This window comes from Sinocyclocheilus anshuiensis, unplaced genomic scaffold (assembly GCF_001515605.1).
Source record: "Sinocyclocheilus anshuiensis isolate Anshui unplaced genomic scaffold, SAMN03320099.WGS_v1.1 scaffold665, whole genome shotgun sequence".
In the NCBI taxonomy this organism is placed as follows: Eukaryota; Metazoa; Chordata; class Actinopteri; order Cypriniformes; family Cyprinidae; genus Sinocyclocheilus; species Sinocyclocheilus anshuiensis.
The window spans coordinates 581,126-593,322 of record NW_015537961.1 but is presented as its reverse complement, the minus strand read 5'-3'; the positions used below and the strand labels follow the sequence as shown (position 1 = coordinate 593,322).

Sequence of the window (12,197 nt, the reverse complement as noted above, 5' to 3'; positions counted from 1 at the left end):
TATATTATAGTTTAATTTAGTACTAATGTATTGGTCCAATTAATATTTAAATTAATGTAAATCAACCAATAAATCAATTAATAGCAATATATTAATAATTGTATTATTTAATATATAATTATAATTTAGTATTAATTTAGTATAGATTTCATTTATTTAATATAGTTTAATTTGGTATTATAGTATTAATAAAAACATTTATTAATTTATTCATATTTATATTATAAATATGTATATATATTTTATTTAATCTTATAATAAACTTGGGTTTATCGTATTGTCCATCTGATTTAGGTTAATTTGGGTTTTAGAAATTAATTCATAAGTATCCTTATCAATGTTCAGGCAAAGTAACTGGCAATTTACTAATTTAGTAAAAGTGATTAGTACTCAATTTAAAGTCAGCCATAAAGACTTTTAGACAGCGCACTTTTAGCAAATGTCACATGTCTCGTCCAGCATTGACAAAAACCTCCTTCACACATTTTATTATCAGACTTTGTTTATTAATATCCAATGTTTCTCAACTCCCATAATCAAGACTGACAGTTGTTTAGGATCAGTAAAGAAACGAGCTGTTGCTGTCATTTTGGCCGTTCCCATGAATCTGAACTCTCGCCGGTCTCTTCCGCAGGTGTCAGTCTCCTGTGCTATACGAGCGCTCGGCTGAAGCCCAGGGCATGCTGGGAGACGGGGAGATGCTGAGGGAGAGAGAGCCGACTCTCGAGAGGACACGCTCTGCAGGTGCCATTCACACATTTACACTGATCATTCCCACGAGTGAAGGTCAGGAAGACATTAGCTACTGGACTGAAAAGATACTGGAGATTATTATACGGGAACTTAGGGCTGGGCGATTTTTCCGATTTTATCGATGAATTCGAATGTAATGTTTTGCCACAATTTTTTTTTTTTTTACAATTTTGAATAGAATTATTACCAAACATTAGAATTAGACACTTAGCCAGTATGCCAATGATAACAGGAAAGAGAAAACAATGATCGCGTGTGACGCGCTCTGTGAAGTACCATCAGTAGAATATAGAATTAGCTGCCATTCACACAGAATGCGCTTTTGTGTTGACAAAGATGCGACACGGGCAGTGGAATAGGAAAAAATGCAGGAAGATGGGAGTTGAAGTTCTTTTAACTTGAGCGCCACATTTTTAGAAAGCCGTTTCATGCATAGTGAGCGCAACAGTCAAACATGTCCATGTTTACATAGAAAAAACTATGGAAAAGCAGCGCAATCAAATAAAAACCTGTAAAGAACTACTAGTGTATGTCTGATATTTCATCTTTGCATCATGGTGACAGGCTGAAAGCTGCTGTTCATTGTTTTTACAGAACATTTATTTTTAATAATAGTCTACTGGTGTTATACCTTCAGTCATTTTGAATTTGAATTACCTTGACTTCTGAGAATTTTTTTAAAGCATTTTCCTTGTATTATTTCTGAACATATAATGTGTATAAGACAAGTTTGTAGAAGATGTAGTTGTAGTTCATGCATCTTTTCCGCAAAGATATTTAACAAGTGATTTGTTTAACATTTACATCATGTTGACAACTTCCTGTGTGCTGCACTTAAAATAGAATTTTCTTTAATTTGAGGGTTAATAAAGAAAAAGTTACTTTAATCATGTTGTAGTTAAAAATTAAGAATCGGTCAAGCGTTCTGAAAAAAATCGAGATTTAATGTTTTTGCCATATCGCCAAGCCCTACGATTAACTTTTCAGAAAAAAATATTAATCTGAGTAAAACTGCATTTGAAAAATCAAAACGCACCAACCATCTTCCCAAACTTCCCAAATGAGAAGCGTTCATAAGCTGTTGTCAGCAAAAGAGAAGCTTGGCGGCTTTCTACCAAAATACAATTTTATATCGCAAATGCAATTTTTAACAGAAAAATCACAATTATATTTTTTCATTCAGCCCTAGTTATTGTAGTCAGTCTGGTTTCTAGAATACTCTAGTTGATTAGTAGTTGGTCCAAGGTGGTCTACCAGCCCTAAGACTAATCATCTAGACCAGTTTGGACCAGCTAGAAACCATGTTAGACCGTGTCTATGCTCTTGTGTTTGCTGCAGTCAGTCTGTTTTCTTCACAGAGGTGAAGTGGCACGTCCCTTCCACCAAGATCCTCAACTCCTTGAAGGAAAGAGGCAAGGATTCGCCAAACAAGTCGACGCGGGTAAGACTATTCCCACTCAACGCTCCTGTAGAGTAGAAGTGATGCCAAGAACCGTACATAAGCCCAACCATTAAATACCATTAAAACAGTGAACCTTTATTACTCCAAGGCCCTGCAGTGTCCACTACAATAATCCAAACCCTCCTCCGTGTTCTCTAATAGTTTCCTCTGGTACATCTGCTGTAATGATAAAGCTCCGTTTTCAAAACCTTTTATTTTTATAGAAACTAGGAGTTTCCATAGATTAACATAGGTAACTAAAATAAGTAATTCAAATTAACTATTGGACATGTACATTTTGGATGAGAATTTTTAAATAATATTTCGCTCAGAATCACTTATTATAGTTAACTAAACCTTTAACCAAAACAATAAAATGAAAGTAAAATATTTAAAAAATAATCTGTTTTTATATCAACTATTTGCCAAGGCAACAATTTTTCATTTAGTTTAACTTGAAGAATTAATTCAATAATAATTATTTATATAATGTGTTTTTTCTGGATTTTTGGGTTGGTGTTATGTCTCTATCCATTAAAATAAACCTACCATAAAAATTACAGACCCTTCATTTCTTTGTAAGTGGGTAAACTTACAAAATCAGCAGGGGATCAAATAAATATTTTTCACACTGTAAAAAATAGCTAATAAAAATGACAAAGACTGACAACAAAATTGTTAAGACTTTAAGAAAAATATTCAAACGAAAATCAGGAAATGCAAGAATAAAAAATAAATATTAAAATATTCAAATAATTAGAAAACATTATCATAATTATATTCTATATAAAAAATGCCCATGCCCACAAGATTTTGTATCCATATATCCAGGTTTTTCAAGGCTGAGGAAAGAAAAAAATTTGTAATTCACCTAAAAAAAAAATTATTTTTAGCTGTTTTAGCTTATTTTATTGCTTGTTTTGTATTATGTAAATCATTGGTTGAGGACCACTGCCATAAAATCAGTATGAAATAATAGGTTGATAAGAATGTTACTGAAGCCATAAATCTAACCCTTAAAATCGTATTGCTTGATAGTAATTTTGGACCAAGGATGTTGATTCAGGAACATGTCCTACTTGCCAAAATCATGCTAGTCCTACACACAGCCGTATAGGAGCTTATGAGGTCTGGTTCATTTAAAGGACAGAAGAACGCTGACAAAATGTGCTTTATGTATAATTCATTTGGTTTGTGGCTAGCCATCAGGAGGCATTTGTTTATATATGCAGCTGTATGTTTATAAATGCTGGACGAATTCATAATATGGGAATTCCCTTCAGTGTCAGAATGTGTTTTATGTGGTGAGCCGGATTTACACTTCACATATGAACCATATAATCACGTTGCATAAGTGGAAACATGGGCTTCCTCTGCTTGGGAAACTTCTTCGACTCGACTTTAGGGTGTTACTGCATACGCTGAAAGCTTGATATGACAAACACGTAGACGGAGGCGCATGAGGCCTGTAGTGCTGCTGTCAGTGTGCATGTGCATCAGTGTGATGAATGAATGCCGATAAGGTCAGTCTGCCCTTGGTGCTGTTATCAGGGACACGCTCGCGTTCGTCTGTCTCTCACCTTGGATGTGAGTTTTATCCAATATCTCACAATGCCTGTTCCTATAATAGCATCTGACCACCGGCGTCCAGCTGAAAGTAAATTATGATCGTTTAGTGCAAGGACGGCGGGGTCTAGAAACAACAGGCTCCTGTAGTACATATATAGTGTATAAGCTGTCTTCCAAAACCTAGTAAGCTGCCTTGCTGAAAGGATATTCATACTGTAAGTGACTGAATTGTAATCTACATATGCAGCATCTCCGCTAATGAGTCTGGCTTTAGTTAATAGTGAGAAGCATAAAAAATGACCTAGTGCACCAAAATGTTGAGTAAAATATCTATACTTTTCGGTATTGAATGAAAAACTGTAATAAAATAATACAAATAATTTTTAATAAAATTTTTCACTTTTAAGTATTGAATGAATAATAATACTGTAAGAAAAATAAATATATAAATAAACTCATATATATAATATAAAATATAATATAATAATAATATATATATATATATATATATCATAAACTTATGTATAATAATAAAATTATTTTTGGATCATCAGTCATCAAAGCTCTATAAATACTATCACAGACGCGGAGATGTACCTTTAATTTCAACAAGCTGATTCCTCACAAAAAAAAAAAAAAAACAGATCATGTTTTCAGGCCATTTGAAATTTGATTTTGACGTGACAAAGTGGTGATATATAAGTGTGTGTATTGCTTACTTACAATTTAATGAGTCTTCACATTAATGCCATAATTTTGTTTATTCAGACTGATTTGCGAACGCAGAATGCGCACAAACACAAGAGGCGAGATTTATCGATCATAATCAGCCATATCCAGTCATGTCGCGATGGAGGCATTGCCTCCTGTCACGTGACTTTCCCCCATTCATTCTCAATTACCCCCCACCAAACTCACCGCATGCTTTAGTTGGTCTGTTAAAACTCAATGGGCTCAGGGGAGGCGAGAGAGACGCGGACTTCCACTGTTACTTTACCTGCTGGTGTCGCTGTTGGACAGTTTTACTTTAGAAAAACGAGTGATTTATAAGCTTTTTATGTCATATTTTGTCATATTTGCATTGTTTTATTTTGTACTATGATTTTATATTCTCATCCAATTTTTTGAGGCACTGCCTCACTTGCCTCCTGGGAGGAAATGCCCCTGATATATATATATATACTGTATATTTATATATTTCCCCCCGAATGAAAACGTATAACATTAGTAAGATCATTCTCATTTGTTCCAAGGTAAATTAACGTTCATTACTTTTTCACTTACACTAATGTTATCACTTGTAATTTCTTTCAAATGAGACTTTTCTCTTTCAATGACTGTGAAGAGCATTTGCCTCCATTCTCATTTGCAAACAGTTTTTGCAGTTTGTGGTTTTTAATCACGTAACTTCGTAATTTAAAAATTTCTATTAAAGAAAATTGCAGATAATGTCTTAATTCATTCCAGCCCACATCAAGTACCATATCCAATAAGTTTTTATACCATTTTACTAAAACTCATTCCAAAGCTCATTCCTATGGCATGTTCTCTAATGCTTTTCTCAGTTGCTCTGAAGACTTTAAGATCCTGAGGATGTTTAATCTACAGAAAAAATGATTTGTGTGTCTGTGAGGAAGAGCTATAGGCGGTTTGTATCTGTACAGCCTTTTAACAAATATGGAAAACCATGAAAGATTAAAGGACCGTCTCATTATCCACGTTAAGTGGAATGAGTTTTACAGCTGCATTAATAAGTGTGTTGGATCATTTCATGGCAGTCTGTATAAAAGCAGGTTTAATGTCAGGATCAGTCTCTTAATTGTGTTTGTTATTGTCTGTTTGCCTTCTACCATCTATATCAATAACTTACAAACCTTTTAATCTCTGAAATGGTCTCTAATGTCTGTTGCATTGTGTAAAATGCTGTTGTCCGTATCCGCTGGGAGATGTACACGGCTCTGCTCTCTTGATTTATTACGCCTATTGTCTGCGCACTAATTAATGAATACAGCACATATTTGCATACATTATCAGTCACAGAATTATTCATTAGCTCACAGTAATTAGTTGTGCTGGTCTTTGCAGTGTGCAGTGGTACATTTAAATTGGCATGATATTAGTTTGGACTAAAGATGGTGTCAAATGACAAAGAATATGACAGCAGATACGGCCTGTTTTCCATCTGCTAATTAGAATTATAGATCACAAAATATGCAAGCATGCACAAAATGTCACGTAGACAATGGGATGATATGTATTGTGTTGCAATGAGCTACTTTTTTGTTTCCTTTGTATAATGTTTAAACCCACATCTTAGCTGTTAATGCATGTGCTCTGAAACACTGAACCTTGCGACTTATGGTGGCAGTGTTAGTTATATCTCATGTATATATTTATTATTTATATGTATTTTATTACGCATATTATCTGTCTTGAAAAAAAAAACAGTGATTGATTTATTTATAGTTATTTTCAAAGCTTTCAATGTACTCTTACAAAAATATTTATTATTTATTATATTATATTATATTATTGTTTATTTAGTTCTAACAAGTACGTTTTTGCTCAAAACTATCCAAAATTTAAAAAAATTGTTTGTAATCCCTGCACAGGAGAGATTTGGTGTTATTTCCAAACAAAAGGAAATGTATCGGTATCGGCATATCGGATATCGGCAAAAATCCAATATTGTGCATCCCTAATATATACAGTATGTATGTAAGATATGTAAGATATACAATATGTAAGAGTTCATTTGCAAAAAAAGATAAACGCCACTTTCAAAAAAGAAATAGCTCCACATATAGCGCGATCTGATCTCTCAACACGTTTCGTTAAAAAAGCCTGTTTTGTCCACTTTCAAGGCATCACGAGTTCACGTTTTACTGCAGAAGCCGACAAGCACTCTTGTTGTTTTTGAACAGAAGCCGATAAGTCTATTTTAGCGAATCAGCGCGCTTTATTCAAGTCAGGTGACAAGGCTACTTTCACTTTGAAAAGACGTGCTAGCTGAGAGGAGTTTCGTCAAAGCTGACTATAAGTGATCGAAGATGGATAATTTCGACGAACTTGATGAACCTGTGATATCTTCTTCAGGGCGAAAAAGGAAAATAAAAGCTGAAACGTTTTCACGGAACCTTGCAAAAGCAGCGCATTACAATGGTGAGGGAAAAGCTCCGTGTATTGCGTGTAATCACATCCATACAGTTTATGAACACACACATATATATATATATATATATATATATATATATATATTAGGGATGCACGCTATTATCGGAACGTTATCAGAATCAGCCGATAAAAGCTTAAAATAAAAATATCGGAATCGGCCCGATATGAAAAATTATGCCGATATGCCTGGCCGATAAGACGAATAGCTCACATGTGCTCAGGCTGTAATAAACGTTTGTCAGGCGTCTACATTGTCATCTGAGGAGATTACAAAGATTAAACGAGATTTAGATTTTTTAACTCTAAAATATGAAATGTGGAGTTATCTGCTTTTGCTATAAAACAAACTTTTAATATGTAAAAAAAAAAACATACTTTCAATGAACTTTAATTTTGTAAATTACCTGTAATTTTATTAAGTTATTATTACTTAATCAAAACAACCCAACTGCAGTTTGATATGCCTGGCCGATAAGACGAATAGCTCACATGTGCTCAGGCTGTAATAACGATAAGATCACGTCAGCAGTGTGGTCATTCTTGAAGCAAACTTTTGCCTGAATGGTGGTTAGTTTCACTGTTTTGGATCGCTGCATTTCATTTGCAGAATGCACGTAAAAAATGACACATCCAGTGTGCGACAGAGTCAACAGTAGGTGTGTTTGACTTGAAGCTGCGTTGCGCAGATCGATCGGTAAGCCTCCCCTGGGTTCTAATTCCCATCCGGTAAGGTGTTTTATAGGGCTGTGCAATTAATTGCATGCGATTGTCATGCGTATCTTGTCAGTAAAGCCGGTTCCGTGATTAGTAGTAAATCGCCATCACCTGCTTTCAGATGGAGCGGCATTTAATACACAGAACCATAGTTCACTGACATTCTAGGCAATATTGCCTAGAATGTCAGTGAACTATGGTTCTGTGTATTAAATGCCGCTCCATCTGAAAGCAGGTGATGGCGATTTACTACCAATCATAGAACTGGCTTTACTGACGAGATGCGCTTGACAATCGCATGTGATTAATTGCACAGCCCTAGTTTTTTATTTAGGGGACTTTAAATGAACGTAAAATACACAAATAACATTAAGATACTTGTATTTCTGAATAAATAAAGCAGTAATTGATGTCATAAAATCACGAATCTGTTTTGATTTAAAGGTCAGAAGCTATAGCTTACATGCAAAAAAATCACAAACATGACATTTGCAAATTAAATAATTATAATTATATATAATTTTGTAAATTACCTGTAATTTTATTAAGTTATTATTACTTAATCAAAACAACCCAACTGCAGTTTGATTGATATTACTTGGAATGCACAATTAAAAAAATGTGATTTCTGAAAAAAAAAAAATCAGTTTTAGAGTTATCAGTTTTTGCAAATGAACTCCTCATATATATATATAAAATATTGCAAAGCAGTTGCTAGAGTATCTTTTGTATGAATTTATTTTTTTATTTTTTTTATATTTCTATCTCTGTTGTTTGTTTGTTTTTTTAGAAAATATAAGTGGTTCTTGCCCATGCAAATATTGCAGTGCAGTTGCAAGAGTATTTTTTTTTTAAGTATTCATTTATTTATTTATTTGAATTTATTTGTATTTTTTTTAAATATATTTATATTTGTGTTGCAGATAGATTTATTTTTTATTTTAATATATTTATTTTTAATATTTTTCTTATATTTATATATATGTTATTTAAGAAAATATATGTGGTTCTTGCCCATGCAAATAATGCAACGCAGTTGCTAGAGTATTCTGGGTGGTTTTTAGGTTGTTGCTATAAAAGATAGCAAGCATGCCGTAGTAAATGTCTTGCCAAAAAAGTGCCCTATTATTAATGTTTTCTTGGTATCTGTTGTCCTCCAGCAGGGCGGCGATAAGAACTCCAGCCACTCCAGCAGTAACACTCTGTCCAGCAACGCCTCCAGCAGTAACAGTGATGAGAAGCACTTCAGCTCCGGGGACCTGATGGATCCAGAGATGCTGGGTCTCACCTACATCAAAGGAGCCTCCACAGACAGCGGCATTGACACCGCGCCCTGTAGCATGACCCCAGGGGTCGCCAGTGCATCCGTGGCCCGCGTAATGCTCCAGGGCCACGGGGCGTCTGATCCGGGACACCCTTGGACACCGGAGCTGACAGAAGAAGGGTCCACGGAGGAGGACCACAGCAGGTTGTACCTTCCCCAGAGCTACGGCACAGCTCTTGCCACCGGACACGCACCCGCGGACGGGAGTATGGGAGACCTGAGCGAGATCTCATCTCATTCTAGGTGAGCAAAAGAGAGAGAGCTGATGTTTATGAGAATATAAATAGGTCAGATTTGTAGCTTGAGGCTGAATGGATCAAACGTTTCCTGGTTGATTATGTTCGGATAATGTTTTTGCCAACATTATTGATTAGCCTACTGGCTAGATTTCAGCTGTGGAATGCTAACAACAGAAAATGTGCAATTCTCAGTCTGCTATCAGTTATTGTTTATAAATATGTGCATATTCTTCAGTTACACACAATTAATAAAGTGCTTTGCTTGTCTGGACATTTTACATATCCAGCTGTGTGTATTCACTTGGAGAGAGAGGAATGCTGCTTTTTAATAACAGGTCAGCAGGGATTTTACATCTAAATTGTTAACACTGACTTTCTGTCCTCATTTTGAAAGCTTGACAAGTTCAGAAGTTCGGGGTCATACAGATCATTTTTGAAAGAAGTCTCTTCTGCTTGCCAAGGCTGCATTTATTTGGTCAAAAATACAGTAAAAACATTAATATTGTGCAATATTATTACAGTTCCAAATAACTGTTTTCTATTTGAATATATTGTAAAATATAATTTATTCCTGTGATCAAAGCTGAATTTTCAGCATCATTACTCTTCAATGTCACTTGATCCTTCAGAAATCAATCTAATATGCTGATTTGCTGCTCAAGAAGCATTTCTGATTATTATCAATGTTGAAAACAGTTGTGCTGCTACAGATTTTTGTGGAAAACGTCAGGATTGCTTGATGAATAGAAAGTTCAAAACAACAGCATTTATTTGAAATAGAAATCTTTTGTTATAAATGTCTTTAATGTCATTTGCGAATGTAATGCGTCCTTGCTGAATAAAATTATTAATTTCTTTAACAAAAAAAATCTTACTGACCCCAAATGTTTGAATGGTAGTGTGTATTTGAAGCACTCGGTTGGTGCAGCTGAAAAATTATTTCCAGTGATTCCAGGCCAATTAAGCTTGTTTCCAATTGCAATCTCTTTTTTGCGTCATGGAAAAGAAAGTTATATTGTCTTGATTTGCATTGAAGACATTATTTGCATTGTACTGAGTGATCATAAAAGTTGTGCAACTGAGATAACATGGGATAATAGAAAATGTTTTTAAAGGGAAAAATAGATGGCTTTGTGTATAGCACTTAAATGTAGACATATAGGGTTATTTTCCATCCATACCGTGAAACAGTGCTTTGTTTTGCACTGCAGAGCAATTCAGGAAAACCATTAGCAAAATTGTCAAATTACCTTCTATTATGTTAAGAGTGTTCTCATGTTCTTCAGAACCAACTGTCTTCAAATGCATGGATAAGTGAGGGTTCAAAAGTACATAACTTTAAGGAGTATTATTAGAGCTTCTTATGTTGACTAAACCCTTGTGAGCATAGACTATTATATAAAAGGCAGAAAAATGGTAAGAAGTCTCTTAGAGATGGACCGGAGAGAATGGCAGCTGTCATGCTGTTGTAGAAAGGTCAGGGTCCTGCTCATAGGCGTGTTGTCAGTTCTGATGTGTGTTTTTGTGTGCATGTTTGTCTTGTGAATGTATTTCAAAAGTTGCCCGAACAGAGCGCTGTCAATGCAGAATTCACCCGCTGTCTCCTAAACGGAAGGCCAAGGGGTCATTCCTAGAGACCGGCTGCATTGTATCGCTATTGATCTAATCACTTTAAAGGTGTTTTCAGACCTGTACATCATTTGCTTTGTTCCAAAACAGGGACTTAAATTGTTACAATATTGCATTCTCTTCTTGGGTCCATTCACTTTCACAAGGCAACATTTTAAAGCATACCCAAATGTGTTACAAATCACATGTGAGTAAAACTGCCCTCTCTTTGCAGAGTACACACCTTGATATTCACTTGCTGTGCATTGGGTGGTTTTTTGCCTACTTGTTGTGCATTAAAATTATGTAACGCACACCTAGCCATGGATTATCCTCTACATCAGTCAGTGGTTCCCAACCTCGTTACTGGAGTACCCTCATCACTGCACGTTTTGCATGTCTCCTTAATCAAACACACCTGATTCAACTCATCAGCTCATTAGTAGAGACTCCCAAGACCTGAAATGGGTGTGTTGGTCAAAGGAGATATGCACAGTGTGCAGTGTTGGTACTCCAGGGGCCCGTTTCAGAAAGGAGGTTAAGTGAAAACTCTGAGCATGTTAACCCTTAAATGAGGAAAACTCTGGGTTTTCAGTTTCAGAATGGGAGGTTTGTCAAACCCGAGAAAGCAGGGTAAGTCAAGTCCGTTTCTGAAAGAGAGGTAACTTATACTCAGAGTCAGTTACCATGGTAACTTACTCTGTGAACCTAACCTGGTCAGGAGCAGGCTTTCTTCGGTAAACCCAGAGTTTCTTTCAGTCTCCTCCCCCTTTTTAAAGCGTAAGCGATGTTTAAATACTTAATTCATTCATGCACGCTGCAAAAATGCTTTTCTTACTAAGTATTTTTTTTCTTATTTCAAGTACAAATATCTAAAGATTCTTAAATCAAGATGAATTTTCTATATAAGAAAATTATATATAAGATATTTAGTCTTATTTCCTGGGGGGATCTAAATTAAGTGCATTTTACTTAAGTAAAATTATCTGCCAGTGTGGTAATAAAAATAATCTTAATGCAAATGGAAAACAAGATTATTCGGAGTGTCTATTACTAAGTGCAAATTTACAGTAGCTCCGCTCTCCAATGTGACACAAGGTTAAATACGACGCGCATGATTAACGACTTCAGTGGTGTAGGCAGTAAAGCGTTGGGAGCGGAAAACTAGCTTGTGACGTGATTGATCGGGTTCGAGTCCGGCTTTTGCCGAGCTCGCGCTTCTCACTTTTCCAATCACATATCATATTAGAATTTATTTTCAATAAAAATGAAGAAAATGTTCTAAAAGTGGAAGTAAAGTGCCCAGCGAGTGTTTAATAATGATAAAAATATTTATAATTTTAATAAATATAATCATTTACACTCTGTTATTATT

General features: G+C 35.2%; 1 protein-coding gene across 1 annotated transcript in view; it reads left to right on the top strand.

Moving 5' to 3' along the window:
* LOC107667119 (signal-induced proliferation-associated 1-like protein 2) overlaps positions 1-12,197 on the top strand; it is a 156,300-nt gene that overhangs the window by 109,312 nt on the left and 34,791 nt on the right. Inside the window, exons 14-16 of the mRNA XM_016458708.1 lie at positions 635-744; positions 2,112-2,194; positions 8,812-9,218. Of these exons, the coding sequence (XP_016314194.1) occupies positions 635-744; positions 2,112-2,194; positions 8,812-9,218 (600 nt within the window). The remainder of the gene's footprint in view (positions 1-634; positions 745-2,111; positions 2,195-8,811; positions 9,219-12,197) is intronic.